This window comes from Mus musculus, chromosome 8 (genome assembly GCF_000001635.26).
Source record: "Mus musculus strain C57BL/6J chromosome 8, GRCm38.p6 C57BL/6J".
NCBI lineage: Eukaryota > Metazoa > Chordata > Mammalia > Rodentia > Muridae > Mus > Mus musculus.
The window spans coordinates 48,205,839-48,231,824 of record NC_000074.6 but is presented as its reverse complement, the minus strand read 5'-3'; the positions used below and the strand labels follow the sequence as shown (position 1 = coordinate 48,231,824).

Sequence of the window (25,986 nt, the reverse complement as noted above, 5' to 3'; positions counted from 1 at the left end):
TGTTCAGCATGCTAGAGGACCTGATAAACAGGCCAAATCTGTTTCTCATAATGCTAATAAAAACATTCAAATACACATCAAAGCAATAAAATGCAGAAGCCTGTGTTTTCTGTGTAGGGCTTCTACAGCGAACCCCAGGAAAAAGCATTTGTGGCACCTGGGAGCTGAAGGCGAGATGCAATAAACAAGAGAATGGAGATTCGGATTTCAAATTAGCAGCCCACGAACAGAGCCACGCGGCCTTTGCAGAGAAATAAAACACCCTCTAGTAAGGCTCTGTCTACGAGCAGGTGTTCATACAATTCTGGAAATTACAGATCAGGAGGCCTGACCCTGTTGTGAGAAAGAAATAAACTGGGAAATAGAATGGGAATTTCGAAGTCAAAAGTGCTGTGTCAGGAAGTGGGCTCTTTAATTCCCATCATTCAGCGCTCAGAAAAGAACACACAACAAAACACCAGGACTTCTAGCTCAGAGCAAGAATAATTAGAGATCCAGAAATTGGGTTACCTCTTAACGATAAGGAAAGTGCAGGGTTCCTAGAAAAGTTAATCCCCACCTTGAGCAATGTCCTACCACTTTGGTGACTACAAAAAGAAAAATAGTAATCGTGATTAAAACACATAAATACACACATGGTGTACACTGTGCTCGAAGATACATTTTTCTGATAAAGTTTCATTCTTCACACTAAAACCCTGTCTCGCTGGCTGGCATCTTTATTTAATAAGCAAAATGCATCGAGCTACTGGGGCCTTTAAAGATGTGTGTACATGAATGCAGACGCCCTTGGACTTCAAGTCCAGAGGAGAGCATATAGTACTAACATGTCCTGTGATTAAAGTCAATGGGAAACTACAACAGCCTAATCCAAGCAGGATGACAAAGGACACAGACCCATCAGGAATGAAGGTATGGGTCAATCCTCCAGGAAAAGAGCCAAGACCTGCTGAGGTGCTGGCTGAAGGAGAAGGAAATACAGAATGGGTAGTAGAGGAAGGTAGTTATAAATACCAATTAAGGCCACGTAACCAGTTGCAGAAACGAGGATTATAAAGTAATATGAATGCCCATTGTAAATTTACTAATGCGTTTGCGATTGTACGAGGGATAGTTATATCATGTTAGGCGTATTTACAACCTTGTTATTGTTTCATGTGAACATGAGATATTATTTCTAGAGGTACAGGCAGCTGTGAGCTGCTGGATGGATGTTGGTGCTGCTAATCTAACTCTGGTCCTCTGCAAGAACAAAGCACTCTTACCCATGAGCCTTCTCTCCAGTCCCCATTTTAGCATTTCTAATTGCAAATTATACCTGACCCTGACAACGTGCCCCAAAGTCTCACCATGGCCTCCTGATGCATTTGAGTGTGCGTGTCCCAACTGTATGGGTTCACAACACGTCTAGAAGCACTTTAGTCTGCTAGTACAAATGGACCTGCCAACTTTTTTCCTAGGCAGCCTTTCAGTTGTGGTTCAAGTTCTCTAACCAGAAAAGTGTACCATAAGGATAGCTTAGGGAATCCCGAGCAAAGACATCGGGCAGCCTCCTTCGTGCGGGAGAGGAGATGGGCATTTCTTTGAGTGCTGTAAATGAAACAGATGTTTCCATTTGGCTAGACAAACATCTGCTGGTATGCAAAATGGCTGCCTTAGAATATCTCCAATTTTAAGCAGTTTGCCAGTGGAGACGGTCCCCTGTCTCTGCATCTGCATAAAATACTTGTTTTCCAGAGTTTAAGTTCTCATGCCCAGCTGGCCCCTAGTCCTCTCATCCCTGATCATTTCAGCTCTGCAATTACACTGGAGACTCTCAGCTAAACACTGGGTTCCATGGGACAGGAGGCACAGAGGACTTACAGCACAAGCATTTCAAAGTAGTTATGAGGGCCTGGTGACCCTGGCCTCAGGCAACCCGGGAGAAAGCTACTGCTGCAAGCCTGGTAGTCTGGCTTTACTACATAGAGTAGTTTGAGAACAAAGCCTCTAGGTATTGCAAGATGACAGGTAGTCATATGAATAGTTCGCCTGGCTTGGAAACTAAAAAGGCCTCAGAGATGTGTAAGATATCCTTTTAACTTTTTATTGCATTTTTATTTTGCATGTCCACATATACCCCCATACAACAGCACACGTGTAGAGAACAGAGGATAATTGGATCAGACTTGGCAGTAGGCGTCTTTACCCAGTGAGCCATTTGCCAGCTAGTAAACTCTCTTTTTGAGCATTTTAAAAACTAGTATAGCTTCCATGAGGGAAGGAAATGCCATTCCATCCTGGCTTGTGTAGTCGTTCTAATCTCTATAAAGTCAGGGAGTTTCCCCGTCAATAAAGGCTTCTGCACCTCATCTAAGACCCGTTTTGTTTCCTGGCTGGCTGAGGTTTGGTTCTCTGGGGTAGGAGCTCACATAGCTCAGGATAACCCTGAACTCACTGTGTAGCCAAGGATGGCCTTGTTCTCCCAATCCTTTCCATCTCCCCAATGCAGTGCTTAGAGAATGGGCCCTGTTTTATGTGTAGTCAAGACCGGGAAGGTACACCAGCAAGCATGGCTCTCAGCAACCAGGATCTGTATGCTGATGTTCTTTCAATCTCCCACCTCTTGTGTTTTGCCTTTCAGCCCATCTTTGGAGTTCAGCAGCAAGTGGCAAGGCAAGCCAAGGCCTTCTTGTCCCTGGGGAAGATGGCCGAGGTGCAGGTGAGCCGACGCAAAGCTGGCGCCGAGCAGTCGTGGCTGTGGTTCGCCACGGTCAAGTCGCTCATCGGCAAGGGCGTCATGCTGGCCGTGAGCCAAGGCCGCGTGCAGACCAACGTGCTCAACATCGCCAACGAGGACTGCATCAAGGTGGCGGCGGTGCTCAACAACGCCTTCTACCTGGAGAACCTGCACTTCACCATCGAGGGCAAGGACACACACTACTTCATCAAGACCACCACACCCGAGAGCGACCTGGGCACACTGCGGCTGACGAGCGGTCGCAAGGCCCTGGAGAACGGGATCAACGTGACCGTGTCTCAGTCCACCACGGTGGTGAACGGCAGGACTCGCAGGTTCGCCGACGTGGAGATGCAGTTCGGTGCCCTGGCACTGCATGTGCGCTATGGCATGACGCTGGACGAGGAGAAGGCGCGCATTCTGGAGCAGGCGCGCCAGCGCGCGCTCGCCCGGGCGTGGGCACGGGAGCAGCAGCGCGTGCGCGACGGCGAGGAGGGTGCGCGCCTCTGGACGGAGGGTGAGAAACGGCAGCTGCTGAGCGCTGGCAAGGTGCAGGGCTACGATGGGTACTACGTACTGTCGGTGGAGCAGTACCCCGAGCTGGCTGACAGTGCCAACAACATCCAGTTCTTGCGACAAAGTGAGATCGGCAAGAGGTAACCCCCGGGCCACCCCTGTGCAGATTCTCCTGTAGCACAATCCAAACCGGACTCTCCAAAGAGCCTTCCAAAATGACACTGCTCTGCAGACAGACACATCGCAGATACACACGCAACACAAACCAGAAACAAAGACAACTTTTTTTTTTTTTCTGAATGACCTTAAAGGTGATCGGCTTTAAAGAATATGTTTACATACGCATATCGCTGCACTCAATTGGACTGGAAGTATGAGAAAGGAAAAAAAAGCATTAAAAAAGGCAACGTTTTGCCATGACCCCTCTGTACCTTCGAGGCACTGTATTTAACAAAGGTTTTAAAAAGGAAAAAAAAATGCGTACAATGTTTCCAGATATTACTGAATTGTCGACCTTTGCTTACAGGAAGTAATCTCTACTTAGGATGTGATATATATAGATCTGTTCATTTTAAAATGTGGGGCAAAGTTACTGTTTATAGAACCCAACTGCTTTCCCGTGCTGCTTTGTAAAAGGACACTGGCACAAGGGACGTCTGCTTCGGCGGGGATTTAATAATGGATTTTACTAACATGGCTTGCCCTGGGAGGGAAAAACTGACGAATAGAATCCTTGTCACTGATAAGCAAAGGAAACCCTGATTTTTTTGTAAATTATGTGAGACAAGTTGTTTATGGATTTTTATATGAATTACAATTTACTGTACATCAAATATTAGTCTCAGAGGAGTTAATTTATGTAAAGTGTTTAAAAAGTTTATACTTAAAAATAAAATGATAAAAACATGTGAACTGTGTGATTTTTTTAAAAAGGATTGCACCTTTTGTTATCTGTTATAACTGTACAGTATAACTTATTATATTGTAGAGGTATAACAACTTATGCCTATCATGTCCAGAAGTGTTAATATTTTTGTATTAGGTTGAAAAAAATAAAACAATGCGCTACTTTCTATCACTTAGATAGATAGGACCTGTGCAGTCCTCAGCGGGTGGCTAATCAGAGAACTTCTTTTCGTCCTTCTCTTTCTTACCAAGCCACTGGCCTCAACCATTACCAACCAAGAGGCCCAGTTGACATCCAAGGCTGGCGAGATGTTATGGAGGGTGTGGGGGAGGGGAGACAAAGAGAAAAGAACCCAAGAGAAGAGGCTCTCTGACCCTCTCTAGGCCCTAAAAGTCAAGCCGACTTCCAGAACTTTTCATACTATATTGTTGTCCCTCGATGCTCCACTTTGTGATGGAGGAAAGAGACCACAATCTGATGCTCGGGAACTTCTGTGGGGAGGGAAGGACTTGATGTCATGGTAACCATGAACATGTATCTTAATGTCTAGGAGAGATAGCAATAACCGAGCAGTAGTGAGCCAGGCGAGGGGACCAACCAGTCAAGGTCACTCTCTGTGAGGCTTGGAGTTGGACCCTTACGTCAGCGTTAGCAGGTGGGATCAAAACCGGAAGTTAAGCTCCTGTAAGCCTACATGGCCCAACCATCATAGAGCATGGTTTGAGTGGCAGCCTGTGCTGGCCAGGGGTAGCCTGGGGTACTGGGTGGAGTAGGAAGGAAACTGACATCAGTGCCCGCCCCCCACTGAAAGCTTGGGGTTCCACTGTGTGCACTTCTGTGCCAACCCGGCCACTCTGAAGAATCTTTCGTGAACACTGAATTCAGCCACAAAAGTATTTTTAGAAAAGATTTCTCAGTTCATTGAGCTATAGTACACACTGTTTTCCTCTCTGTATAATGGTGACAAATATAGCAAGTGAACATGTCGTAAATATAAAGGTTCAAGTGATGTATTGAAAATAATTTTCTAACTGCTTTGTATGTATCACATACTCTAAATTGCACAGTAGGCGTGTTTATTAAACAGATTGGCTGGGAAAGTTTTGAAATAGTACTGAATTTACAGTCTCAGTGCTATTCCTGTTGCTGTGTATGTGGTAGGTTATACCGAAGTAACTAATCTTCTAATGAATGCTGATATTTTATTAGAATGAAAGCACAGATTAGCATTAATATTTTTTATCCTGGAAATCCTTTGGCAAGTACTGGGCAGCCCAAATTTAGAAAACTATGAGATTTCAAACCACGTAAACATGGTTCTGTTGGACATTTTATTTTTTAACTGTTAACTTAGGTGTTCGCAGTTCTGTTGAATGGGACTTCTGCAGGACTGTATTTAGCATGCTGTAAGTACTTTGGGGTGAAATAGGCTCCGAGTCTAAATTCTCAGAAATGTCTGTGATGTATTGACCATGAATAGCGTGTACCACATGACAGAAGTGAAATTACACTCTTAACCCCTTCTCAACGTGGACTGGTCTTTACAGGGGCACCAATAAATGACAGATCTGGAGAGTCTCCTGGTGCTTATTTTAGAAGTCAAATCAACCCAATTAGTATCTTGTTAGTAGATATAATGAGCCTATTTCTTTCTAAAAAGGCTTGTGGTCTGGACGTGCTTTTACAAGAAATAGTGACCTTGGGGAATATGTAAACAAGAGATCTTTTTCTAAGAGTTTGGGGGGAGGTTGGGGGACCTGTATAATGACAAAAAAAAATTAGCTTACAACAATGACAACAACAAAAAACAAAAACAAAAGAAATTGATATTCAAAGTATTTTAGGCAAAGCCAGTCAAAATGCTTTCATGATATTTTGAGATGTAAATTTTTGTCTGATTTGTATTGTTCTTTTCGTTTGCCTTCTTAACTTTATATGTGACCTGAATTTTCCATAACTTGATGACTATAGATTGCATCTAGGCATTCCAATAAAAGCCAACCCAATGTGTGTGCGTTTATATGTTTCTTTCAAGTCTTGACTAGCCAGAATTGCTTTTGTGTTTCACGTGGATACAGAAGGAGGCGGATCTGGGGCTGTAATTCATCTACACCCAAACCCATGATAGCTCTCATTCCTACTGAGTTTGGATCCTTGTTTTGTTTTTGTATTTAGTTTCAAAATGACAGCTCGGAGGAGCACACTTCACAGAGGTCTCTACCCTGGCCTACTTTAGAAAAATGTTAACTCCCCCTCCACAAAGCCAAACCCTAACTGTAAAGGAAGAATTGAAAAAAAAAAAAAAATCACCCATTACTCCTGGAAATCGGGTCTCATTCCTGTGATGTTGGCATTGAGTGTGCTTAATTAAAACACTTGATTAGAATAATCAGTTTGGGCCCGATAGGTTCTCAGCCTCCTGGAGATGTCTAAATCTACATATAGACCTACTGATTAGGGTTTGCTTTGTTCAGCAATTCCAGGCTGACAGACCAGGGCTTTGATTTTGGTATGAAAAGGCAGACTTCCCCATGCTTGCTTTTACAGTGACAACCTCAACTTGATATGGCAGCGTGGATGCTACTGGAGTCAGGTCATCCCGCTTGGCAAAGAGACTGGTTTCTTCTCAGATCAGAGTTCAGTGTGCTCCCAGGCACTCAGTAAAGCAGAGCTTAGCCCAACCCTTTCCCTTTACAGCGCTTTCCTTGTCCCGAGCAAGCTCGGAGAACAATAGTGGACGTGAACTTTAGATAATGAACTGGGTACCAAACATGCCACTCGCTCCCACGGTGAAATGAAAAGTGCATCGGTATTTACATTCACTGCAAGGTGCCTACTAGTCACGTGACTCGCCCCCACAAGCACTTAAAGGAAACCTAGAGAGATTAGCCTGCCTTCAAAGCCCTAACCATGCCCACTCCTCTCCCTGTTCACGGCCTTTTCTTTTGTCTCTGCTGATCCCAGAAGCAGCCATTTCTCTTACCAGGTAGACAGCCAATCAGCTATCTGTGTAAGGTGCTCTTTGGAATACAGGGAGTCCAGAAGAGGAAGCCTGAAGGCGCCGATTCATGACATGCTCGGTCTGTAACAAACAGCCCCTGAGCAGTGCTCTTACAGGACACAGCCCACCCATGAAATGCCACCACCCAACCCAGGTGACACGGATGCTATCCAGGCTCCTGCAGAGCGAGGCAGGACCTCCCCCTCGAGAGCCTTGAAGGGCAGCCTGGCAGGGTCATACCCCTTCCACAGGTAACGCCATCACACTGTCCTGAAGACAAGTGAGCTCCGCCTGCAGCTCCAGTCCGCAGCGCGCAGTAAATTCTAGGTGAGGGAGAAAGAACGTAGAGAAATTTGAGCAAGTTATCCAAGTATGGATGGGGTTCAAGCCAAAATGAGCAAAGACTCTCTATCAGGGAGTTAGCTTTCCTGCCGCGATAGCTTCACCCCAGACGGCTCTGGTGGTACTACCTGCTGTGTTTGCATAAGTCACAAGACATGGGCTTTATGTCCCTGTCTATCTGCCAATATTTCTAGCTTCTTGGCTCCCTCGTCTATGGAAAGAAGTCATCCATGCAATGCTAATGAGTGCCCATCATATCCAAAGGAGGGATTAGAGATTTTTCCATAAGCCTCTCCTTTGACTTTGTCATCCTACCAAGGTCATGGAGAAAGGTGACACATTGTTTATATATCCCTACTCACCTTAACCACAGGGTGAACCCAAGTTCCAAAACGGTAGTGACAAGGCTGCTAGAGTGTTCTGCCCTCTGATCCAAGCCCCCAGAATGAAAAATCCTCTTACCACTTTTCTCGTCTGTTACCACCTCTACAAGCAATGGTCTCTTGATGTCAGTTAATTACTAATAACTTTTAGGTAGATCGAGCAAACCTTTTCATTAATGAACCAACTTAAAATTCTGACATAGAGCACTACAGGAGTCCTAGAGCCTTGTGTATAGAGAATTTACCACAGACTGGTGCTGAGCTTAAAAGTAACATCATTATTCAGTTTAGAGATAATGGGCTCAACAAAGCAAATTTAATAAATCCTTCCGGGATCTAAGCAGAGGAAAATTAAAATTAGAAGTATAAATTGTTAGTTCTAGGGCAAGAGAGTGGCTCAGTTGCAGTCTTCCTGCCTATAGGATGACTTGTATGTGGCCCCTGGCATCCACCTGCATTAGGAAGGGAGATCACATTCTTTTTACATGTGCAGACATTTCCTGAATCCCACCAGCAATGGCTATGTCCATATGACAGCATCGCTCTCGCTGCATAGAATGGACGCGATTTACAACCGGTCCTCTGAGTGGAAAGGCATTCCGAAAGCTTCTCGAAACTTAACGCTGTCAAGGTGAGGGGAGTGTAAACACCCAGGGAGGGAAAGTGACCTGAGCTGAAAAGAGACCTGCTCATCGGAACTCTGAGCTCTTCCACCTCAGGTTCTTGTCACGAGGTGACTAGCAACAGTTTTGGTGAAGATCCACTTCATCCCAACATTCCCTCCCAGATAAACGGACGGGAAGCCTATTGTGCCAAGTTCAGAAATTAACTCCTTAAAAGTCGTTCCCAGGTCCTCCTGCCTCTACATCCTCCCCTTTTCTCTCCCTTAATTCTCTCTTTCTGAAATGACCCCAGCAAGAGCTGCCTGGGTTGTAACCATTTAAAAAAAAAAAAACATTGTGTCTGCTTTTCTTCACCTTAGGGGGAAAGCCATGCTGGTCCATTGATAAGCCAGGTGATTTTGACAGTTGAGGATATCACAGGGAAGGAGAGTCTTTCATCTCCAACTTATTGACAAAAGGTTATGAGCAAGCAGGTTTCAAAGTCTCACTTCAGCTGTGACATTATCTCCAAGGTCAGGCTTGAGATTTAAGCATTATTCTCCATCGCTGAAACGCAATTCTGCAAAGCACATAGAGGGAGACGTTGAGTGGTCCGAGCAGCACGGCTCACAAGAAATAGGGAAGGGAGTGACAATCTTTCTACAAGTCTGTCCTCAGTTTTCAGGACTCTGGCTTTTTGGAGGAGTAAGATCCTGTCTCAACATCTGGTGACACCCTTGAGGAGTGAGCCTCAGCAGAGACCTGTGTCTGGGTCATGGTGGCTGCGAGGCACTTTCATGAAGGGCTCTTGCGCCCCCTAGCGATGGGCGTCTTAGCTGTCGACGTCTACGCTAAAGTGGCAGCAATGTCCCGAACCAGAAACAAAACAAAACACAAAAACAAAGGGAGACTTAAGATCTCCATCTACCCGGCTCTGGATGGGCCAATTCAAACGATCCTCTCTGGTCCCATTCTGTTCTGCCCGTAGACTTCCACACATAAAGCGATTCCTTCTGCTTCATGCACCGCCTCACTGAAGCTTGGTCCTTGCAATCCTTACTCCCATAAGATTTTTCCCGACCGCATGCGCCTGCAGAAGTTCTGTCAATCCATGTTCCTCTCGCCTGGCAGATCATAAGAGGGCCCTTCCTCCCAGGAGTTGTCCGCAGGCTGTCTGAGTCCCGCAGCCCACTCAGAACACTGATTGCTGAAATACATTGTTTACTTTTTACTTTCCATGTTAACAGCCCTGTCGCCGCGAAGACTTTCCCAGAAGGACAGATTATTTAAATTCAGAGTGGCATTTTTATTTCTGCCCAAGCTAGGCTCTCACAGAAAGTGCGAGAATGACAGGCAGCCTGAAAAAAAAAAAATCCTTCCTGCCCCCAGCCCCTCCCTTCCACAGCTTGGCCTCATTTGCCAGGGTGAGAAAAAAAAAAAAAATGGACTTTCAACCTTTCTTTCCTGGGTTGTCACACAGAGAAGCCAGTACATGCTGATTTTAAGTGACAGCATGTACCTACCTTAAGAAACCGTCCCTGGCTAGGTAGAATCTAGTGACATTTCTGGAGGCTCCTTTGGGGACCCAAATAAGTAGACCCATTTCCCCACTTTCTCTCTGAGATTAAAAAAAGGGGGGCTAGAGATCACATAGGAAGTCAAAATATCATGGCAGACAAGATGAGATCAGAACCCTACACCTCATGAGAAGATAAAAGTGGACCGCTAGATGTCCGGACTGAACGAGCATCTTGCCCTTCCGTGACAGAACCGCCAGGCCAGACAGGCAGGCTGTCCGTGGGAGGAGGAGGGGAGGGAACAACACTCTTCTACATGAGCCAAGTATGTCCAAGTTCCTATCTTCACCGTTCTCCGGGAAGGCTCCCTCGGGTGCTCCTGGGAGCTGGAGTCCCAGGGAGAGGACACCCCCAGCGGCACACATACACACACCCAGAGCACGGAGAGCCAGGTTCTGCAGCTGGATTAGAAGGCCTATCAGTCCTGGTCTTCAGTCTTTGCTTTTCCCTGGTGCTAAAGCAAGAGCTGGCTTCCCTCACCTGGCCTCTGCCAAAGTACAAGGGGGTCCCCCACATGCCACCTCTTCCTTCTGTGACAGCTGCAGCTCTCTTTGGTGGCTGGCAGTCCTAAACCAGTCCTAAAACCCAAAGTTGCCGCCTCCTAAGTACAAACTGACAGCATTCCAGATTCGGAGGTCCCCACTCTCCCTCCCAGAGCCCTACCCACCCACAGTCACACCTAGAGGCGGTGTTCTATGCCAGTAGTAAAGGCAGGGGAGGCGGGCTCCGGCTCGGGGCTCTTTGAAGGCAACAGGTCCCCAATTACTTCCCGCTCATTAAACTGTGGACGTAGCCTTGCCTGGCTCTTGTAAATCAAAGAAAACACGACTAGCCTTGCCATACTCGGGCTCTGTCTGCAGCCTCCGCCAATTAGCACTCTAGTTAATCAAACTTTAGAAGGTCCCTGGAGAGGCGGTGGAACTGGGAGCAGGCCGGAGCAGAAAAGACCCATTCAGTCTCCGCTTTGCCTGGCTGAAGGCAGCCACTTGTTTTCAGTCAGTTTTCTCCATCTTTAAAGTGGGCTGCTCTGTACATCCCTTAAGCTGTGTGTGCGCATGCGTGCGTGTGTGGGTGCGCGTGTGCGTGCGTGCATGCGCACATGCGCAGAGTGAAAAAGAAGGTGAGCAGAAAAGTTAGAACGAAGACTTCGGGATAATTCTTGCTTGATGCCTTTCAGCATCTCTGGGAGAGTTTCTAGCTGCGCCAATAGCTGAGGTCCCTGAGCTCTTAGGGGTGTTCCCTAGAAATGGGACTTCCTTCCCGGTTTCCTCCGCTCTAGCACAGCATCTTTATCCTTCCAAGATGGTGTGAACAGTCGGTGATTTTTGAATCACAAGAGAATCAGATGGAATAATGTTCTGCATTATTCGGGCCAGCTCCTCAGGCTTTTGCTCCATTCAAGAGAAGGAAACTGAGTGGCTGAGGGAAACAGGCAGAGTACATTAACGGCATCCTTTGGTCTGTACGGGATAGTGCACAATTTTGTTCCGTTCTCCTGGCAGCCTCAAAGGCCAAGAAAACACTGAGCCAGAAGGTCGTATGGGTGCAGGAAGGGTCCCTACTCTGTCTGGCCCTGTTCCGTGCTCTGGAATGTCTGGAATCCTTGCACCACTACTAATGGCCGCCCCAGATGATGGCCCAGCACCAAGACCACTCAATCCAGAGCCTGGATAGAGAGAGATTGTGCCGCTTTTTACCTATAAGGATCACACTGTGTCTCAGCAGCTTTTCTCAGAGGGACAAGATAAACACATGAGACTAGGGAGTAAGAGAACCTTGCGGTTCTCTCCTGTCTCCTTGGGGGGGGGGGGGTCTGGGCAAGGGCTAGTCCCAGGAGAGCCAGTGTAAGCGGCTATTAACAGGAACCTGAGGAGGAATTAATCCAAGAGAAGCCCTCTCCCCCCAACCCCAGCAGAGCTGCCATGTATGAACAGCTTCCCTCCCGGATCTGGATCCCCTCGTACTTGACATGAATGACACACACCCCCATTTTTATTAGCATCTGGAGTCACACTGAGAAACTGATGTCCAGGGCAGACCTTTTTAAAGCAGGGCCCGTGGTGACCCTGAAGACCACCATCTCCTCATAACCGTCATCAGTAGGATCCGACTGCAGCCCCAGGTGGCATTTACACTCTGTCGGTTCTCAACCTTCCTAACGCTGCGACCCTTCAACACAGTCCTTCATGTTGTGGTGACTCCCCAACTATAAAATTCTTTTCATTACTACTTCAAAACTGAAATTTCGCTACTGCTCTGAATTGTAATGTGTTTTCCGATGGTCTTAGGTGACCCCTATGGAAGGACCTCTCCCTCTCGAAGGGGGACTAGATCCACAGGTTGAAAACTGATAGTGTGGGGCAGATACCTCCCTCCCCCGCTACCTCTGCTCCTCCATTCTCTCCCTGTTTCAAGTGGATCAAGACTTCCACCTTGCGTGGTGGCGCACGCCTTTAATCCCAGCACTCAGGAGACAGAGGCAGGCTGATTTCTGAGTTCGAAGCCAGTCTGGTCTACAAAGTGAGTTTCAGGATAGCCAGGGCTATACAGAGAAACCCTGTCTTGAAACTCCCCGCCCCCCCCCCAAAGACTTCCGCCTTGAGCCCTCCCTTCCATTATTCTCCCCAAAGCTTCTTAAGATACCAGGCTGAGATGACACCCACTGCTGCTGTGATTGGAGAAGCCCACCCTGGGTGGACCCTTCCTTTTAGTCAGAGATGTTCCCTTGATGGCCTGGTGCCATCACCCCATTCCGATGACCCCTGTACTTCAATAACAAAGACCAGAGCTAGAGAAGGGCCCTCAGAGGGCCAAGGTGTGAGAGCATTTTGGATGGAGAGAAGAGCAAAGCTATAGAGAATAGGGCATAGGTAGACGTGTTCCTGAGCCAGACTCCACTTCTTGGATGTGTAACTTGGCATTCTGGGACTTCTCTTTTGCAGAGTGGATTCCAGACCCATGAGACTGCTATGAGATCACATTAGTTGGTTAATGTCAAGTCTTCGAACAGCACCCTGGAAAGTTATATGGCTTCCCCGATGGCTACTGGGAGCCGCTAGTTAGGGTCTCATGTTGATCCATGCTGTGTAGAGCCAGATTTCTATAGGGCATCCCTGCCAGCCTTGACTGGAGGTCAGAACAACACATGTGTATTTGGTAGGCACACACACACACACACACACACACACTGAGCTCCAGACAAAATGGGGATGAGGTGGTGGCTGATGGCAGATTCTGGGTCCTGTCCTCAGTAGTTCTGGTCAAAGATGATCCTGCCTGAGCTTCGGGCCAGAAGAGAATATGTCTTCCAGTGAGGCTTTGCAAGCTAGTAATTCACCCATGGTCCACAGCTACTGTAGAAAGGACAAGAAACGAAATGATGATGCTCATGACCTCCTAGCACCCGACGTGTAAGCAGGAAGCCCCATCTTCCAGATGTCTACCCCAACCCTCTCTGGTATCCCCAGTGAGCCAAATGTATTGTATAACCCAAAGTGGGATGTTCCCACTTTGAAGGGACCCATCACCTCTCATGCTTGCACGTGCTGTCCCCAATGTCCAGGGTACCACACTGGGACCACATTGTCCCCTCTTTCTCTCTATGATGCCATGGCCAGTCTGGGCCCACTCGAACCACATCATAAGCAAGCCTAGCTTCTTGGGTACCTGGATCCTTGATCAAGGTGGCCCAGAAGTGTACCCTATAACCATAAGTTATAGGGATGTCCCATTCACTGCCCATATTCCAAAACCTTACAAAATACAAAGTGGCTTCTTGGTTCTGCAAAATGTCTGAATATTGGCCTCTGGAAACTTGGCCTTTGTTTCCAAAATAAGCTCTCATTTTAAAAGCTGCAGTCGTTTATAGAGATTATCTAAATTATTGAAGAGCTCATTAACAGCTCAAAGTGGAGGCAGCAGGTAATGGGCTCCTGTGATGCCCGTGGCTCTGGGCTCAGTGTGACAGAGTCCTTTCTACCCCACCCTGCCCCCAGCAGCTCCCATTATGGCCTCTCCTCACCCCATCCTTCTCCTCATGCTGACCTCACAACAGAATGGAAACAAACTATGTTCCCAGAAATCAAATAGCTAGAGACCCCCTTTTGTTCTACCAAGCCCAATAACTTAAAGCATGGTGTTCTTTTAAGATGGCATACACAATGACAACCTGTGGCTCCTAAGGGATGACTCCCTCCATCAACAGCTCACACTTGAGACCTTTCTTGTCTCTGGTACCCAGAACTTCAGCTCCTTCCTCTCCATCAGCCACTCCCTTGGCTCCAGGCATCCTGGAGACCTGGCCTTGGTCTCCATGTGAAACCTCTGGTGATGTGTGAGGACATGGTCACTTCCCGCCAGCTTCCACACACCTCATCCAGCTAACCAAGACGGAAGTCAGCAGTCTCCAGTGCAGGCTTGTGACCTGCCCTGGGGCAAGTCTAAGCTCAGCTCTCATCTGCTGTGGGCTGTGGCCTTGGTGCAGGATGAACTGTGCCTGGTCCCCCTGAGCGATGTGGATATAAACCATCCCAGTGTACTGGCTGGTTCTGTGCATCAACTTGACCCAAGCTGGAGTTACCAAAGAGAAAGGAACCTCCCTTGAGGAATTGCCTCCATGAGATCCAGCCGTAAGGCATTTTCTCAATGAGTGATCAATGGGCCCAGCCCATTGTGGGTGGTGCCATCCCTGGGCTGGTAGTCCTTGGTTCTATAAGAAAGCAAGCTGAGCAAGCCCGGGGAAGCAAGCCAGTAAGCAGCACCCCTCCATGGCCTCTGCATCAGCTCCTGCCTCCAGGTTCCTGCCCTGTGTGAGTTCCTGTCCTGACTTCCTTTGGTGATGAATGGCACTGTGGAAGTGTAAGCTGAATAAACTCTTTCCTCCCCACCCAGCTTGCTTCTTGGTCATGATGTTTTGTGCGGGAATAGAAACCCTGACTAAGACACCCAGGTACTGTACTGCGTACTGTCTGGTACTTCGAACACCTTACCTCCACGCATCCTCAGCGTCCCTACACCATCAGTAAGTCATTCTCTCCATTACAGAATCCGAGGCACAGAGAGTGATGCACATACATCTGGGTTGATCAGAAGCCATGCGGTCCAGACTATGCTGTCTCCTATATTTAACAGGAAATAAAATAAGGCTGGAGACGAAATACCTAAAAATCCTCTACACCTTGTCTGGTAACAATAACATCCTTAAGAAACCTAACCAGCTTCCAGACTCAGCTCTGTTGGCCCTGTGCTCTCCTAGGAGTCACTGAGTCCACACTGTGTGCTGTGACCCACGTGAAAGGCTCCAGAGACGCTGCATCTCTAGTGAACAGTGCTGACCCTGAGAGGTTGGTTCTACTCATCTCCTGTTTGGCAGAGGAGACAACTGAAGTGAAAGGCACTTGTGAGAAACTAGGTCAGAACCCGGAGCCAGAAATGCGTGACTTTAAAGCCCGAGGCTCTCCTTCCTGGGGCCTCCTGCCTCCGTAGCACCAGACCCACCCTTTGGCATCCCTTAAGTTAGGATCCCCAGGCTCCGGAGCACTGGGCGGGGTGGCCAGCGAGTGTTACAGTTGTGGATAAGCAGTGAATGGTTGAGTGAATGAGCTAATCAATCCCCCTCTGTCCAAAAGCACTCCAAAGACCTCCTCCCTCAGAAACCATGACCCATCTGGTCCAGGATCCAGGCCCCTCTGCATCCAGAGTACCCACTCCCTGATGCCTCAGACCTCATGTCTGACCCGTCTAATCCAATAAAACACCACCCTATTCTCACCAACCCCCAAAGGTATCCTTTTGGGTACCATCCTTGCTGGTGCCTGCAACGTCGTGGGGCCTCCGTCCTAAAGAAAAGCTTGTCCACCCGCACTTGGCTAGTGAGGCTACGGGAGGCAAGTGTATGCCCTGCACAGGCCAATGGGATTGCCCGGAAGAGACCCACACTGGGAGCCAGGCCTTCGTGCTGGGAATTCCCACCCTACTGCAGACGTGCTCCCCAGGATGCTGTCTGCAGTCCTCTGGTGTACGTCACAGGTTGTACCTTCTCTGTTTACCCTTCTGGGCTCTGTTTTAGGGAGATGCCAGGCTCCACTCTCAGAGCTCATCCTCATGACCAGGTGAGGCACCAAGGCCACAGAGTCCCTTTCTAGCTTGCATCTCTCCTAGGCAGAGGTCTCTCATGGCCCTTCCTCTGGCCACACTAACCATCACCTCTTCTTCTTCTTTACCAGGTCTAAAGCGCCCTGGCTTTCGAAACCCTTAAACGTCCTGTCCCTATTCCTAAGAATTCATCACAGCTCTGCCACCTAACTGGCTTCGGGTTTTCCAACAGCTCCTGAGTCCCCTGATTCTCTGCACACCCACCGCCACCTCCCCAGCCTCCCTCCTCTCTTTCCCCAGGAGGGAAATTGAAGACAGTTTAAAATAGACCGAATCAGAGTGCAGAGGCTGATGCCAAGAGCGGCTCAGCGGGATTGCAGTATCCCTCCTGCTGGAAGGCCTCCCCCTCCCACCCCCCACCCCCCACCCCCCAGGCAGAAGCTCCCCTTGCCTCTCCCCGTATGTTCAAATCCTGCCAGATTCTCTTCCAGCTGGTGGAAAGGATGTTCAGACTCCAGGCTGCTGGCAGTGCGCAGGAAGCCAGCAGGGAGGGGTGCCAGGCGATCCTGAGCCTCGCTAACTGGAACAGCCAGCCAGCCCCCACCTCCACCAGCCTTCCTGTGAGAACTGGGGCCGAATAACCAAGGCCAAGGGAGAGGCTGGAGACATTGGCCATAGGAATTTCAAATCGACAATGAACAAGCCGCTTGTATCAGTATGTCCCAGAGAAGATTCAGAACTCATTTACACTAAAATAAAGTTTGTGTTTGTTGTCCATTTTACATTCAGATTCGCCAGGGCATCCCATGCCGCGTAGCTGTATTTATTTATGTGTGTGAGAAATCTGGCAGCTCGGGGCTTTGGAACCCATCTGTGACTAGAAGGGTCACACTTAACCCCACACCCCCACACACACCCCCAATGACTCAAAGAGAAAGAGGACAGGTTGGAAGGTTATGGTGTGTCCTCCTGATACCGGAAACCAGTATCACAGACTGGGAGTGGAGGTGGGGAAAGGGGCTTTTAACAGTGGAAATTTACCGTGTGCACTCAAGGACCAGTATCTCTAAAGATGCTCACTGCTTAAGTGAGGCGGGCACCCTCCTGGGCAAACTCCAAAGTTAATACAATTCAAGCCAGATCTTTTCGAAGTAACCTGAGCATTCGTCTCTTTAACCTTTTAAACAAATGCACCATGACCTTGAGCTAAGCACACCCCAAAACGTGTCTACTGCCTTTCCTTTTAAAATCATGGCCTGAAATTGAGCATGCTCAGGAATGAACCAGGTAGGGAGCAGGCCCGGGAGTGGGCCAGGCCCTAGATCCGTGGTTCTCAGCCCGTGGGTCAAGACCTCTTTGGGGGGCCCCAAACAACGCTTTCACCAGGACAACCTAAGAACCTTGGCGTCCCTTGCATTGTTACAGTGTCTCAGGGAGGGGTCTTCCTTGCCTCCTTTCTTGTAGTGACTAGTCAGACACCTGAGGCTTTTAGAACATATTTACCTAACGATTCAGAACAGTAGCCAAAATTCAGTTAAGAAGCAGCAACAAAACTAACTTTATGGTTCGGGGTCACTGCAACACGAAGAACTGTATTAAAGGGTCCCAGCATTGAGAACCAGGACCTAGATCGTTATTCAGAGCCTCTTTGAGTAAAATCCCCACACTGCCTTTGTTTGGGGAGAGCATTGCTTTGAAAATAAATCCTATGTGCCCCTTGTCCGAGGTGGGCGGGAAAGCTTTCTGCCCTCTTTTGTTTGTTTGTTGTCTAAGTTTGGTTTGGCTTTGCTCGCCCCAGGATGCCAATCCCTTGTGTTCTGTAACAATAGCTCTGGGGAGGGTCCTCTTCTGCCTCCATGACTTTCTCTCTTGTGGCCAAGAAAGAACTGGCCACCCTAGGCTTTCAAAACCTGTTCCAGGCTGCCACAGTCACCACTCAGCCTTCCCCCCCAGAAGTTTCTGGGGATGTCTTCTCTGTCAACAACCACGATATACCCATGGGGACGGAGCCTACTCCTGTCTGACCTCATCTTATCATCTCTCTGGTTTCTGGTAAACACGAATGTGGGGGACTTTGGGTGACCTTCTTAAATCTAGCAAAACAGACTAGTTCTGGCATCACTCCTCACACACACACACACACACACACACACACCTCCTTACTTCTAGAAACTTCTAGATCCGGGTGATCACAAACAACTGTACCAATAATGAAGTCATGGGAGCTCCCTCAGTAAGGCTTGCTAGGACAGCATGAGGACCCGAGTTCAATCCCCAAAGCCACATAAAACAAGCTAGAGCTCCCAGGACTGGAAGGGCAGAGACAGGCAAAGTCCTGGGGCTCAGTAGCCAGCCATCCTAGGCTGCTTGGTAAGATTAACAATAGAACTGTAGGTGGATAGTGTCTTAGAAGAAATACCCAACACTGACTCCCACAGACATTTACAACACACACACACACACACACACACACACACATTCAAATACCTACTTGATATATCCACAAATCCCAAAAGCATGCTCCAGAGTAGCCTGCCATCTATCCCCTGTATAGCAGTAATGAGACAGAGGCTACCTATATCCTCTTTCTTCAGAGACCTTATTAGAAAGGATGCCCACCCTGATGGTCTCCAAACACCAGTGTGACCTCATAATGCTACCAAAAGAAAGCTCTGAAAATGGCGTGTGTGTGTGTGTGTGTGTGTGTGTGTGTGTGTGTGTGTGTGCATGCCAGCAGCTATGTCTGTGAGATTCAGTCCCACCTGAGAAAGGGGAATCACCTCCGACTCAATGGAAAGCTATCCAGCTCTAATGTCCTCATGCCCACTCTCAGCCCAGATTTCATGCCAGCCAGGGTCTGGGGCTCAGCTGATGGAGTACAAAGGCTGAGGAAAGCCCAAGGGTTCCAGAAACGGATGGTAACTGTAACTGATTGGTGTCTGAAAAGCCCCCCTAGCTTTCCCTTAGAGGGAGGAACACACGGCCAGTGACTGCTCCCAAGGTGAGCTTTTTTTGCACCCTCTAAACCTTTAGAGTCCTGTGTCTCTTCCCGATAGTAACCTCTGTCACTGCAGTAGCTGTGTCTGGAATTCAGGGCCCAAAGCTTTAGGGGACTGCAAAACTCCCATGTGCTACCAAGCAGGATGGAGTCCTACATGTATTCTATGGAGCTCCTCTGACTAAAGAAGCCATCAGTTATCTAATAGCCAATAATTAAGTAATGGAGTTGCTTGTCTGGGTAGTCATAATAAAGAGTAACAGAGTAGAATGTGTGTGTAAGTTAGTGCATTAAAGTCACACACACACACACACACACACTCACGCTCTCCCATTGGCTGGCTGGGTCTGCAGCAGATCCCATGATGCTTTGTGTTTATGGCTGCTCCCTTCTAATAGGATCAAAGGCTCAAAGCATCCTTCCTATCTGTCCCCAGCCTGCCACAGTCACCCTTCCACGCATGTAACATTCTTCAGAGAATTGGGAATTCAAAGGCTGCGTCTTCCATTATGTGACTGCAGGCTGCAAATGGCCGGGCTCACATGGAGAGATTCAAAAGGGGCCTGTCTTTGATGCATTTGAGATGTCCTTATCCTTCCAGGCGCCACTGAGCCGTCCAGTGCCTTGCAGACACTCTCGCCGCTAGAGCCTACTGTGCACCAATTTGGGCATCTTTTGTAAAAAGTGACCATGATAGGCCCTCACGTAATTAATGGAATATTCTAATATAAAAAAGCAGTACCTCGTTTCTGAGTGATCAGTTCACACACATCCACCGGGGCTCCATCTTCAGCAGGCACACTTTGTTCAGACACACACCGTCGTCCTCTGATGGGGAAGTGACAAGAGTCAGTATCCCCAGAGGGAGGGCCGAGCGCGACAGCCGATGCACAGGGGAGAAGCAACTTTGGTGAATTGCAGGAAAGAACGGAAGAGATCTTTGATTCTCTATAGTTCCCCGTCTATCACCAGGCCAGAAAGAGCAGTATGCGCAAGGAGCCTGACTCTTCTTAAGAACAAGAACACAAAAAGGAGCTCAAAAACCAGCTTTGTCCTGAGCCGTATACGGAGCAGGAAGGATTGCAGGCAGGGGATCTCTCGGTTTCCCACAAGGCCTTCCTGGGTGGCGATGACAGACAGATGAGCAAACGGACATGGATGCTTGAAATTCACAAGTCTGAGACCAAGAGAATTTATCGTTGTAATCAAATAAAGCTTCCAATCAACTTCCTCCGACGCATCCGTAATGATAGGCAGAATCATTTCGATACTGTTGGCACTTAGGTCTAATGGTAATCAATTCCCCTAAGTGGCTGCAATTAGCATGTTCTTGCACAGATGCGCCACACATGCATGAGGGTCTATGGAAAGGAGACCCATCCCACAGTTTTCTCCATGCCTGGTTCCACCCAGGGAGACAGACCTTTCCACTTCCTGGGTGGAAGAGTTAAAACTAGAGCTGTGTTGCTGAGATGACTTAGTGGGTCAAAGTGCTTAGCATGCAAGTGTGAGGAACTGAGTGTGAGTCCCCCAGACGCCACATAAAAAATGTTAGCACCTGTGATCTCAGAGCTCTTGCAGGTAGATGATAGGAGGTAGAGACAGCCCTGTGACAGGCAGGCTGACTGGGCATAGGCAACACGGAAACAATGAAGAGATTCTGTCTCAAATGAAGTGGAAGGCAAGGCCTTCTAACCTTCACACGTGTGATAACACACATACATACACACACACACACACAAGCACATACCTACACACACACATAAATACACCTAGACACACATACACACAAACATGCATGTGTGCCATGAATCTTAGCGCTAAGAACTCTCTCTGCTAGGCTTCTCCTTGGAGGTGTCCTAGAATACTATCAGACAATGTACTTCAATTTATCACTGTGTGCGCATAAACCGAAGCCTCCACTGTCCTCGCTAAGTACACTTAATCAAATTGCTTTCCTAGCATCTTTCCTAGGTAAGAGCGGCTAGAGTGACCACCCATTGCAAGAGTAAGCGTGGAAGTCATCCCAGACTGTATACCACGGAAAATGGGATGGAGAAATTATCTCATGTGTGGCCTTAAAAGAAAAAGTATTATCAGCAGGGCAGTGGATTAAATGTCTTTAATCCCAGCACTTGGGAGGCAGAGGCAGGCGGATTTCTGAGTTCAAGGCCAGCCTGGTCTACAGGGTGAGTTCCAGGACAGCCAGGGCTACACAGAGAAACCCTGTCTTGAAAAACAAAAAACAAACAAACAAACAAACAAAAAAGTATTATCTTTTTAAATCTCTTATATCCAGAAGAGAAAAGTCCAAACCCCAGAGCAAAAATTCAAAGTAAATTTGCTCTTAGATCCCCCTCTCCACCATTCGGATGTCCTCTAACATCTGGCATCTCCTTTCTTCTGCCTCTCGGGAGTCCACCGTGTTAGTTTTGCCCTCTACCTAAAACCTGCTCTGGCTTCCAGTGGCCTTGCCTCCCCCATACAGCCCACAGCCCCCACTCACTTTCTTCCCTTCCTCGAAGTGTCATCGTCCTAAAGCAGATCCCGAGCCAGGAGTTCCACCTTTCTGTAGTGATAATCAAGGCAGGAAAAAAGTTAAAGGAAAAAAAATGTGTATCAAGGAAAGCCAGCTGGGTTTGAAAGGAAATAAAACTTGAGACATGTGATTCATGTAATTTATGTCAAATAGCCCAAAGAGTTGTTTGTGAGCTTTGAAACCTGGGGCTAAGAACATAGCAGAACAGGCCAGGACATGCCTGGGCAGGCCCATCGTCACATGTCCTGACTGGCCTAGTGCCTCCCTATCTCCCACTCTTCTGACAGTCTGTTGATGTTTAAATGGACCAATCATGTAAAACCACGCCAATTCCTCCCCCAGCCCCACCCCTTTTCTATAAAAACCCCTAGCTTCCAAGCCTCGGGGTCGAAACCACTGTCTCCTGCGTGAGATACGTTTCGAACGGGAGCTCCGCCATTATGGCTCCACCATGTGGTCGACACCTCTGTCTCCTGCTGGAGATATGTGTCGCCCTGGAGCTCCATCATTAAACTACCTCATGCTTTTACATCAAGATGGTCATCTGTTCGTGATTCTTGGGTGCATGCCGAATCGAGAATTGAGTGGGGGTTTCCCCACTAGGTTCTTTCAGGTTGAGAGAATGGACAGCCAGCAGCAGATGAGAGGACGTACGTGCAAAAGATGTGACTGACAAAGGATCACTCTACAAAATACATGGAGGAGCTGGAGCTGAAGAGATGGATCACTGGCTGCTCTTCCAGAGGTCCTGAGTTCAATTCCAAGCAACCACATGGTGGCTCACAACCATCAGTAATGGGATCTAATGCCCTCTTCTGGTGTGTCTGAAGAGAGTGACAGTGTACTCACATAAAATAAATAAGTAAATCTTTAAAAAAAAACATGGAAGATTTTTTAAAAAAAGAATACATACTTTCTTAAGATTTTATTTTTTATGTATGTGAGTTCACTGTTGCTCTCTTCAGACACACCAGAAGAGTGAACCAGATCCCATTACAGATGGTAGTAAGGCACCATGTGGCTGCTGGAAATTGAACTCAGGACCTCTGGAAAAGCAATCCATGCTCTTAACCACTTAGCCATCTCTCCAGCCAGACATGGATGATTTTTAAAACAACCATCAGAATATGACGCAGGCCTTGTGTGACGCCGGTGCACTCTTTCAACCTCAGTTCTCAGGAGGCAGAAGGAGCAGATTTCTCTGAGCCTGATCTACACAGTGTGTGAGACCCTGTGGAAAACCAAACCAAAAACCCAAAACCCACAATTCAACTAAAACTGGACCCAAGACTTGACACCTTGCCAGAAAAGAGATACAAAATGACAAACAGGCCTAAGAAAAGGTATCCACACCATGTTGCAGAGGACTGCAAGCCAGAACAGCAGTGAGCTACCCCATTGGCCCAGAATGCCTGAGTCCCAGTAGTGACTGCACCAAATTCGGACCACCGAGTAGGAGAGCAGACAGGCCCTTCTTACAGACACTCTAGAAGTCAGTCTGCAGTTTATTATCAAATTAAACCCATCCTTCCAGATGCTGCAGAGGTTGCCATCTTTGGTACTTTCCAAGAGGAATTGAGAACTTATTGCCTACCACCCCAAATCCCACACATGGATGTCCACAGCAGTTTTATCCATTAATGGGCCAAACTCAGAAGCAACCTTGATGTTATTCTTTTTCTAAGTCAGGGTCTCACTATGTAGCCCTGGCTGTCCTTGAACCGACGTAATGATGCCGGGCCAGTGTGGATTTATCAGTGGTAACAAATGCACTGTTAGCTGGGCAGTGGTTGGCACATACCTGGGGAGGCAGCGGCTGGCGGATCTCTATGTTTGGAATGAGCTCTGTTCTATAGAGCTACATCCAACTCATTTTCCTCCTCCTTTTACATACCTCCAAGCATAAACACTGCCCACTGGCCTGCAAACAGGTGGACCTGGGAGCAACCACTTCATTAAGAAGTGTCAACCCCTACCCGCCCCGCCCCCACTCCAGCCCCCACCTCCATCCCTTGCAGTGCCAGTCAGGAGAATGGTCCTTTCAGCAGGGAGAATTTAACACAGGGAATTAATTGGTCACAGACCAATGGAAGTTGAAAGACAAAGATGGGTCACTGCTAGGAACTGACAGTAGAAAGGATACTAAAGACAGGGTTGCGGGGATTGTCCTTGGTACCAAGGAGTGGTGGAAGGGCTGGCTTTATTCTACAAAGCTAGAAGCTTAGAAAAAGGATTTCTCAGACTAAGCCCACAGGCCTCCAAGCTCCGGGAGCAGCCAATTGCTGCTGGCTAGCTTTGAGAGTTTGTTCCTGGAACAAACCGCACAAAATACCACGGTTGGTGCTGTGACAATGAGAACAGTAAGCAAACAGGAAGTCCCTTCTCCCATTCCCCCTCCTTCTCCTGGCTTCTGGTGCTCCCTGTTGGCTAACTAAATCAACTGGAAGAGGAGATAGGCAATTTTCAGAGTCCTGGGCCAGGCACACAGAGGAGAGAAAGGGAGAATAGGTTTGGGGCTGAGAGAGGCAAATGATGGGGAAGACGCACTCGGTTGACGATGGCTCCCAGTCCCAACATTTGGCATCCTCTACTAAATAACCAAGTGTTTCATTCTGGTGTAAGCTTGAAAAATTCATATCATGCAAAGGCATTTAATAGGGAACACGCATCTCAGATCAAATCTATATACCAAGTCATTCCAAGGCTTGCTTTAGGTGTTCTCTGTAAGCATCCTGCTCACACAGCAGTTGAGACCGCTACAGTGGGACATTGGACGGAACAGGAAGTCACCTAGGTGGAGATCAGGCTCCATTATCAAGCCCTCAGTCACTGCCAGCGGGCTCTGCAAATGCACTGGCTCCCCCGGGATCCTATCACCACAACCACCATTTTCTCTTTGTGTGTGTGTGTGTGTGTGTGTGTGTGTGTGTGTGTGTGTGTGTGTGTGTGTGTTGCTTTTTTCTGGAGCACGGAGCCTTTATCCCCAGGCCCCAGAGGCGGAAACTGGAGAGCCAGCACTCCCCCTAGTGGTGCTCTGAAAATTCCTAACGTTTATTCTGCATTTAACTCTGGGTTACGTCCTCTGTTTGGATGCCCCCAAAGACAAGAAACTCTCAGTCTCGTATGGTCCCCTCAACCAGTGAAGGACAGTGCCAATAACTAACTGAAAGCATCTCTTCTAATTGGCTCCAAATATGCCATGACTCTCAGCCTCTCATCCTTATCGGACCCAGAGGAACGGAAAAAGGAAAAACGGAAATGGAAAGGAATACACTTAATCCCTCATCTACAAAGGTCTGCGTTATCCTCTGCTCGGGACCACCTGCCCCAGACACCGTCCCCATCAGCCACTCTCCTCTTTACACCTCCCTAGTTCAAAGAACCATTGATTTCTGTTAAAACTGTCCTACTAACCTAGAGGTAGTGGGACATGATCAGAATAGAACGACCCCCACGGTCCTCTTGTCTTCCAGCACAATAATCCCGCAGTACGCAGGTTCATGGCTGTTCTTGAAGGCTTCTAGTACTGTTCTGTGACCCACACACTACTTACTAGTCTCAATTTCCTCTTGTTTAAGAGAACCCATCTCGAGCCCCCCCCCCCAAGTCTCTCACAGCGTTCCAGCAACCGAACCCTCAGAGAATTCTGCTGGGCCTCTTAACTGTGGCCCCTGTCCCCAGGATCACTGTCCACAGGAAGCAAGAGCATATTTAGAACGGCGAGGGGCTTTTTTTCCCCAAACCCTCTGCTGTTTGGGGACTCCTCCTCCAGGTAACTATGGCTCCCACCTTTTCAGGATGCAGGTTTTGGGTGGTGGGGGAGGGTGGAGAAAGCAGATGTGGATGTCCCCTGCACTCCATCACCAGCTATCCAGAGCAGTGGTCTGGACAGGCACACTGTCCTTCTTGCTAAACTTCCAATGTCCTCAGTGTGCTCTTAATCCCTTTGCACCATCTCCACTCATTTGCCTTCTGTCGGGGCTCATGCAAGCTCAACTACGCACTGGAAATGCCCTTGGAGTAGTCGTGCGCCTTCCCGAATCAGGAACTATCCCTGAACAGCAGGGCTGCTCAGACACCTGAGAATTCCCATCCTCCTTCTCTCCTCCTCTGCATCAGGCAGGGAACGAGCCTCCCCAACCTCCAATCGGGACCCTACTTAGTCCTATGCATCCCGCACAGGGCCTAGACTACTGTTCAGAAGACTTACCAAAAGACCCAGTAATCCAAGTGAAGAGAGTCTTAGTTCACTTTAGCTCAACAGAAATTCTTCCTTGTTATCAAAATACACCCTAAGACATCCACTGAC

The 25,986-nt window shown here is 48.1% G+C and overlaps 1 protein-coding gene and 3 long non-coding RNA genes across 33 annotated transcripts in view; 2 read left to right on the top strand and 2 right to left on the bottom strand.

Annotated features, from left to right (window-relative positions):
* Positions 1 to 6,160, top strand: part of Tenm3 (teneurin transmembrane protein 3) — a 1,297,160-nt gene extending 1,291,000 nt beyond the window's left edge. For 24 of the 26 annotated variants that reach the window (XM_006509405.3, XM_011242216.3, XM_011242218.3 and 21 more), the window contains one exon: positions 2,624 to 6,152. In XM_006509405.3, coding sequence (XP_006509468.1) covers positions 2,624 to 3,379 — 756 coding nt within the window. In that variant the 3' untranslated portion in view covers positions 3,380 to 6,152. Of the gene's footprint in view, positions 1 to 2,623 lie in introns of all 26 variants that reach the window. The other 2 variants (NM_001145937.1, NM_011857.3) reach the window with 1 other exon arrangement.
* Positions 6,161 to 6,485: 325 nt separating this feature from the next.
* On the bottom strand, positions 6,486 to 11,794 carry Gm32923. The gene is made up of 3 exons (XR_870430.3): positions 8,846 to 11,794; positions 7,384 to 7,466; positions 6,486 to 7,224 (listed from the first exon to the last, which is right to left on the bottom strand). It is a non-coding gene; the product is annotated as a predicted gene, 32923 (long non-coding RNA).
* Positions 11,795 to 13,174: 1,380 nt separating this feature from the next.
* Positions 13,175 to 25,238, bottom strand: Gm32194. 4 transcript variants are annotated; one of them, XR_378958.2, is made up of 3 exons: positions 25,092 to 25,238; positions 15,036 to 15,164; positions 13,175 to 13,400 (listed from the first exon to the last, which is right to left on the bottom strand). It is a non-coding gene; the product is annotated as a predicted gene, 32194 (long non-coding RNA). The 4 variants fall into 4 exon arrangements; XR_378957.1 differs by lacking the exon at positions 25,092 to 25,238 and adding an exon at positions 19,881 to 19,962; XR_378955.2 differs by lacking the exon at positions 25,092 to 25,238 and adding an exon at positions 18,632 to 18,749.
* Gm51559 lies at positions 18,026 to 20,369 on the top strand. Of its 2 annotated transcripts, none has more exons than XR_003947494.1 (2): positions 18,026 to 18,192; positions 20,111 to 20,369. It is a non-coding gene; the product is annotated as a predicted gene, 51559 (long non-coding RNA). The 2 variants fall into 2 exon arrangements; XR_003947493.1 differs by having other exon boundaries at positions 20,093 to 20,369.
* Positions 25,239 to 25,986: the final 748 nt, after the last annotated feature.